The sequence below is a fragment of the Elgaria multicarinata genome, chromosome 21, assembly GCF_023053635.1.
Source record: "Elgaria multicarinata webbii isolate HBS135686 ecotype San Diego chromosome 21, rElgMul1.1.pri, whole genome shotgun sequence".
NCBI lineage: Eukaryota > Metazoa > Chordata > Lepidosauria > Squamata > Anguidae > Elgaria > Elgaria multicarinata.
The window spans coordinates 2916155-2923486 of NC_086191.1; the positions used below are offsets into that span (position 1 = coordinate 2916155).

The 7332-nt window shown below is 53.0% G+C and overlaps 1 protein-coding gene across 1 annotated transcript in view; it reads right to left on the reverse strand.

The window, feature by feature from the left end:
- The window catches only part of RNF115 (ring finger protein 115), a 46270-nt gene extending 39056 nt beyond the window's left edge, over nt 1-7214 (reverse strand). Inside the window, exon 1 of the mRNA XM_063146117.1 lies at nt 7025-7214. Coding sequence (XP_063002187.1) covers nt 7025-7117 — 93 coding nt within the window. The 5' untranslated portion in view covers nt 7118-7214. The remainder of the gene's footprint in view (nt 1-7024) is intronic.
- Between the last annotated feature and the right edge of the window lie 118 nt (nt 7215-7332).

The window sequence follows — 7332 nt, forward strand, 5'->3', positions numbered from 1 at the left end:
CTGCACTTCTCCAAGCTCTATAATATCCTTTTTAGGTGTGATGACCAGAACTGTACACAGTATTCTAAGTGTGGTTGCACCATAGATTTGTATATTTGCATCTCTATCCTGTCTCCTCTCAGCCTCCTTTTCTCCAAGCTAAACAATCCTAGCTGTTGTAACCTTCCCTCACAGGGGTGATGCTCCACCTTTTCTAGCTCTATAACATCTCCCCCGCCCCCTTTCATTTTGGCAGTTTAATTTAGGGGAGGATGGAGTCATTTCGTGGCTTCTGTGAAACAGCTGGGAGTCAGAAATCCTTACTGATCTACTGCAAATGACTCAGAGATCTACCAGCAGATCCAGATCTACCTTCTGCCCAGCTCTGGTCTTTAATTGCCATAAGCACTATCGTCTGAAGTGTCGCCAGAAATGCAAGCAGGGAACTATTCATGCAGTCAGCTTTTCGTTTACAGATAAGAGTCTTTCGGCGCCAAGATTTGCGACAAGAGCAAGTGGACGGAGGAAACACCTACGCTAGTCTTTTAAAGAAACCCTTAAAGCCTCATCTCCCTTGACTGCATAGAGATCCAGAAAGCAGCAAGTACAGTATTAAACCCACTACACCAACATAATTTCAGCAAATTGAAACACCTTCTGGAAACGCAAAAGAACCCCGCCAAGAAATTTCCGGAGACACAAGGCCATCATTTCCCAGGTGTCAAAAGAACAGCTAGCTAGAGAAAAAGAAAATGACTACCCACATCACGCTGGGCTACAAAACCGTTCCCAATCTAAGTCACCAGCAATCACTACTTCCTGATTGTTAGAGCAGTATGACAATGGAACCAGTGACCTAGGGAGGTTGTGGGCTCTCCCACACTGGAGGCCTTCAAGAGGCAGATGGACAACCATCTGTCAGGGATGCTTTAGGGTGGATTCCTGCATTGAGCAGGGGGTTGGACTCGATGGCCTTAAAGGCCCCTTCCAACTCTGCTATTCTATTAGGAGCCAGGATCAAGTTCTGGGGTGCCTAGTTTTCTAAAAACGCACCCACTTTCTGGGAGTCAGTGTGGAGTTTTTAGTGAGAAACATGGGTGCAATTTTGCAAGGTATCCACTCAGGAGATCCACAGAGAAGAGGTCATACGCCGCATTTCAGCAGCCCATTGGGGCAGGCGCTAAACAACCAAGTTTTCAGGAGCCAGCCATACTTGGGAAGGAAAAAAAGAAGACATTTCATCTTTCAAACCCAAGCAGCAAATATGTGGGCACCAAAGCTTCTTTTCCAGGTCTGGTCACTCATTCCATTTTGCAAATAGCACATCCTAGCAGTAGAAGACAGAGGAGACTCCCCTGCCAAGCCCATCAAAGCAAGGAAGGTAACTAGACAACCATCTGTCAGGGATGCTTTAGGGTGGATTCCTGCATTGAGCAGGGGGTTGGACTTGATGGCCTTGTAGGCCCCTTCCATCTCTACTGTTCTATGATTCTATGACTGTTAGACCTAGGGAGGTGGTGGGCTCTCCCACACTAGAGGCCTTCAAGAGGCAGCTGGACAACCACCTGTCAGGGATGCTTTAGGGTGGATTCCTGCATTGAGCAGGGGGTTGGACTCGATGGCCTTGTAGGCCCCTTCCAACTCTGCTATTCTATGATTCTATGATCAAGGCGCTGAGCAAGAAGGGTGTTTCTTACCCACCCACCCTGCTTACAATGCATCCATAGAGGCTTGTATCCATCAGCACCATATTCATCTTATTTTATTTATTTATTTATTGCATTTTTATACCGCCCAACAGCCGAAGCTGTTGTTTATTTACAATACCACTCTGCATCTAGAATAGATTTCAGAGCAGTGCACACAGAAATAAAACAATAAAAAGACAGAAGATTTAAAAACTGCAAATTGAAATGGTTCAAGGACCAATAAAAACAATGGCTGGTCTGTTGAGGAAAGCTACTGAGTTGTTTTTAGGAGGCGCCGGAAAGCAGCCTAGTGTTGGTGCCTGCCTGACCTCCAGGGGCAGGGAGTTGCAAAGTGAAGGGGCCACCACACTCAAGGCTCTTCTCCTGGTGGACTCCAAACAGGCCAAAGGTCCATGTGGAACCACCAGGAGCCTGGCCTCTGATAACCTCAGTGACCGGGCAGATTGGTAAGGGAGAAGGCACTCTCTCAGGTGTCCTGTATCTCACACAAACATCTCACATTCTCCATTGCCCTCTGCAATTTAGACAACATGATGAGCTTATTGACAGCATAACAGCAGGACTTCACAACTCATGACTCACCAAGCCAAACACAATGTAGGTTGACCATCCCCCATTATTATTATTTTATTTTATTACTGTCCTAGGCAGGTGCAAGAAATATGAAGCAAACAAATATGTGCAAACAAGCAGAAGTCCAACTTCTTTCAGGTTTAGCCGTAAAGATTGAAGTTAGACTCCCTTTCCTCACCTCCAACGCACCCGTAGCACCATCTCAATGTGGAAAGAGGAGCTCTTGGTACACTCTCAAGCAAAACGTCTCAACTGTGCAGAGATGCACAAGCATGTCCAGTTCCATCACCTCCCAATAAGCCAGGATAAGCAACCACCATTACCACATGGCAGCTGTTCTCTACGTTACACCTAGAAAGCGAGGACCTCTTGACTCCAGGTTGGAGTTTGCAAATTTCCAGGTGAAAGGGAAGCAGCCCCATGTCGGTCTAGACAGCACTGCATCCTGAAGGTGGAATACATGACAGTGTTACCTTCCCTCTTCCAGGAAGGAAGGAAGGAAGACCACTAGCGAGCAGTCTTCAATCCTAGATTAACCATGGTTGCACGCTTGGTTTCCTCGCCTTCCATCTAACCTTAGAACATCAGTAGCACTTCCAGGCCAGAATGCAACCCTCACTAACCACAAGCAAAACGGATCAAGTTTTTGCTGGATGCAAAAAACACCCTAAGAAATTCACCCCTCGAAGTCCAAGCAAATCGCAGCGGAACCCTTAAGGCCTCCTCCTCAGGCCTGGAGAGCAAGCTTGCAGGATGTTATATGAAATGTACACCTTTTAAGTCCAGGCACCTGCCTCGGAAGAAGAGAGGAAAATAATTCAATGTTCTAAACGTCCGCACGTCTTTAGGACACTATGGATTTTCAAGCCCTGCCTCTCTTTTGCCTTTGTGATGCGTGAGAATAAAAATCTTCTCTTGCTTTCTCTTCTGGGGTGTAATTCCAATTTTCTGTTCCCTTCCCTCCCCCAACCCCTTCACCTGTCTTTTAAAGGGGATTAGGATACTGGGATTCAATTATATTTACCTTCCACTGTCCTCTACTCTTTCATACGTTGGTTGCTTTCCTACCTTTTCTTGACTAGGGTGGATCCTAGCCAAGCCCACTTTACTATATTCTACCAGATCCCACTCTACATTCACAAAAGGGTTTTTTCTCTTGCCTTGTTTCATCCACCCTTCCTGCCACCTTTCCCAACCACTCTTTCAATAGGATGAAAATGTGTGCGGGGTATGTAATCCCATTCTCCTTTCAACCCAAAGTAAACGTCCTTTAAAAGGGAGAAGGCTGTCCAGCCCCACCCATCTCATCACCCTGGGGAAAGATGGTTGGGGGCTCAAGACCCCTTCCAGTTGCTTGAACACTTACCTTTGTCTTTTATATGGACGGTCTAGTGCACGTAGAGGCAACTTGTAACCTTCCAGATATTTGGGCCTACAACTCCCATCAGCCCTGGGCAGCACAGGCAATGGTGAGGGTTCATGGGAGTTGTAGGCCAAAACATTGGAGGAGCTCCAAGTTGGTCAACCCCTGGTCTAACCCCTTCTTCCCGCCACCACAGCATGGGGTTTAACTTCCCCAAATAAGCTTTCCCCTCTTCCAGACTCTTACATTGCTAAAAAGGTTGAGAAGGAAAACAGGACCACCTTCCTCCTTAACCCCCTGACTTTAGAGAAGCAAGTTCTGGTAGGAATAATAACGAAAACCAACCCCAATATATTGGAGGAGAGAAGGATATTGGGGGAACACCTGATACCCAACCAAGTATCATCACAAACATGGTCATATCCATGTCATCATCATCATCATCATCATTATTATTATTCCATTTCATTTCTCTACCACCTCACAGCCCATGCTCTCAGGGTAGTTTGCAACAATCAATAAAAATACAAAATAAGGCATAATGAAAACAGACTAAAAAAATTAACATAGAAAATTAAAACAATATCAACAGTTAAAAACAATGTTTAGACATTACATGGCAAGGGAAGGAAGTTTTATGCCAGGCTCAACCCGTACTATTCTTCTCCCCATATTTTGATGGTGTGTGAAAGGGGGTAAGAGCCCCTTCTTCTCTCCTGCCCCCTCCTCCTCCCAAGACAGCCCCTGCCCGACCACAATTTGGTGGGAGGCAGAATACACTGGAGCTGCAGTCCTAGACATACCTTACCTGAGAGCAAGTCCCATGGCGGCTCTTCATGGGAACTGACTTCTGAGCAAGCCTGTCTAAGGTGTCACTGCTCACTCCTTGGGCTCCCAGAATTAAAGATCCTTTCTCAGCCCCTCTCCTATCACAAGATGAACCCAAGAGTCCTGCTCCCAATCTCCCCCCACACAAGAAACTCTCTTTCCCCACCTTCCCCTAGATGAACCCAGGAGTCCTGCTCCCCCTCTCTCCCCCCTCCCCCTAGATGAACCCAGGAGTCCTGCTCCCCCCTCCCCCTAGATGAACCCAGGAGTCCTGCACCCACCCTCTCTCCCCCTTCCCCCTAGATGAACCCAGGAGTCCTGCTCCCCCCTTTCTCCCCCTCCTCCTCTATGAACCCAGGAGTCCTGCTCCCCCCTCTCTCCCCCCCTCCCCCTAGATGAACCCAGGAGTCCTGCACCCACCCTCTCTCCCCCTTCCCCCTAGATGAACCCAGGAGTCCTGCTCCCCCCTTTCTCCCCCTCCTCCTCTATGAACCCAGGAGTCCTGCTCCCCCCTCTCTCCCCCTCCCCCCAGATGAACCCAGGAGTCCTGCTCCCCCCTTTCTCCCCCCCTTCTATGAACCCAGGAGCCCTGCTCCCCCTCTCTCCCCGCTCCCCCTCTCCCCGCTCCCCCTAGATGAACCCAGGAGTCCTGCTCCCCTTGTCTCCCCCCTCCCTCCCCCTACATGAGCCCAGGAGTCCTGCTCCCCCCTCTCTCCCCGCTCCCCCTAGATGAACCCAGGAGTCCTGCTCCCCCCTCTCTCCCCCTCCCCAAACCCAGGAGTCCTGCTCCCCCTTTCTCCCCCTCCCCCTGTATGAACCCAGGAGTCCTGCTCCCCCTTCTCTCCCCCTCCCTCTATAAACCCAGGAGTCCTGCTTCCCCCTCTCTCTCCCTCCCCCTCTATGAACCCAGGAGTCCTGCTCCCCCCTCTCTCCCCCCTCCTCCTAGATGAACCCAGGAGTCCTGCTCCCCCCTCTCTCCCCCTCCCCAAACCCAGGAGTCCTGCTCCCCCTTTCTCCCCCTCCCTCTATAAACCCAGGAGTCCTGCTTCCCCCTCTCTCTCCCTCCCCCTCTATGAACCCAGGAGTCCTGCTCCCCCCTCTCTCCCCCCTCCTCCTAGATGAACCCAGGAGTCCTGCTCCCCCCTCTCTCCCCCTCCCCAAACCCAGGAGTCCTGCTCCCCCTTTCTCCCCCTCCCCCTGTATGAACCCAGGAGTCCTGCTCCCCCTTCTCTCCCCCTCCCTCTATAAACCCAGGAGTCCTGCTTCCCCCTCTCTCTCCCTCCCCCTCTATGAACCCAGGAGTCCTGCTCCCCCCCTCTCTCCCCCCTCCTCCTAGATGAACCCAGGAGTCCTGCTCCCCCCTCTCTCCCCCTCCCCAAACCCAGGAGTCCTGCTCCCCCTTTCTCCCCCTCCCCCTGTATGAACCCAGGAGTCCTGCTCCCCCTTCTCTCCCCCTCCCTCTATAAACCCAGGAGTCCTGCTTCCCCCTCTCTCTCCCTCCCCCTCTATGAACCCAGGAGTCCTGCTCCCCCCTCTCTCCCCCCTCCTCCTAGATGAACCCAGGAGTCCTGCTCCCCCCCTCTCTCCCCCTCCCCAAACCCAGGAGTCCTGCTCCCCCTTTCTCCCCCTCCCTCTATAAACCCAGGAGTCCTGCTTCCCCCTCTCTCTCCCTCCCCCTCTATGAACCCAGGAGTCCTGCTCCCCCCCTCTCTCCCCCCTCCTCCTAGATGAACCCAGGAGTCCTGCTCCCCCCTCTCTCCCCCTCCCCAAACCCAGGAGTCCTGCTCCCCCTTTCTCCCCCTCCCCCTGTATGAACCCAGGAGTCCTGCTCCCCCTTCTCTCCCCCTCCCTCTATAAACCCAGGAGTCCTGCTTCCCCCTCTCTCTCCCTCCCCCTCTATGAACCCAGGAGTCCTGCTCCCCCCTCTCTCCCCCCCTCCTCCTAGATGAACCCAGGAGTCCTGCTCCCCCCTCTCTCCCCCTCCCCAAACCCAGGAGTCCTGCTCCCCCTTTCTCCCCCTCCCCCTGTATGAACCCAGGAGTCCTGCTCCCCCTTCTCTCCCCCTCCCTCTATAAACCCAGGAGTCCTGCTTCCCCCTCTCTCTCCCTCCCCCTCTATGAACCCAGGAGTCCTGCTCCCCCCTCTCTCCCCCCCTCCTCCTAGATGAACCCAGGAGTCCTGCTCCCCCCTCTCTCCCCCTCCCCAAACCCAGGAGTCCTGCTCCCCCTTTCTCCCCCTCCCCCTGTATGAACCCAGGAGTCCTGCTCCCCCTTCTCTCCCCCTCCCTCTATAAACCCAGGAGTCCTGCTTCCCCCTCTCTCTCCCTCCCCCTCTATGAACCCAGGAGTCCTGCTCCCCCCTCTCTCCCCCCCTCCTCCTAGATGAACCCAGGAGTCCTGCTCCCCTTGTCTCCCCCCTCCCTCCCCCCTACATGAACCCAGGAGTCCTGGCTCCCCACTCTACTGCCTATATGCCTCCCCCCCTGTCTAATTAAGCTACCTTCGCCCCAGGCCCTTCCTTTTAATAGGTGAGGGGACACAGTGAGACGACAACCTTCCCCCCCCCTTCTTACCGGCAGCTTGGGGTTGACCTCCCCCTTGCAGCTGTGGCAGAAGAAGCGGTGCTGGGAGACGGTGGCCGCCGCTGCCGCCGAGGCCTCCGCCATCTTGTCGCCGCCGCCGCTGCTGCCGGTTGCCGCCGTCAGTCCTCCGGGCTGGAAGTGACAACGACGCTGAGCCGACACCGGCCACAGACTCAGGCCTAGAGCGGAGAGCCGGAAGTGACACCGAGGGAGGACCTTCTAGCCGCGCTACTTCCGCTCTACTCTCTGTTTTTTTTCCTCTTCCTCCTCCTCCTCTCTTTAGCGGCCAAGAAGGAGGC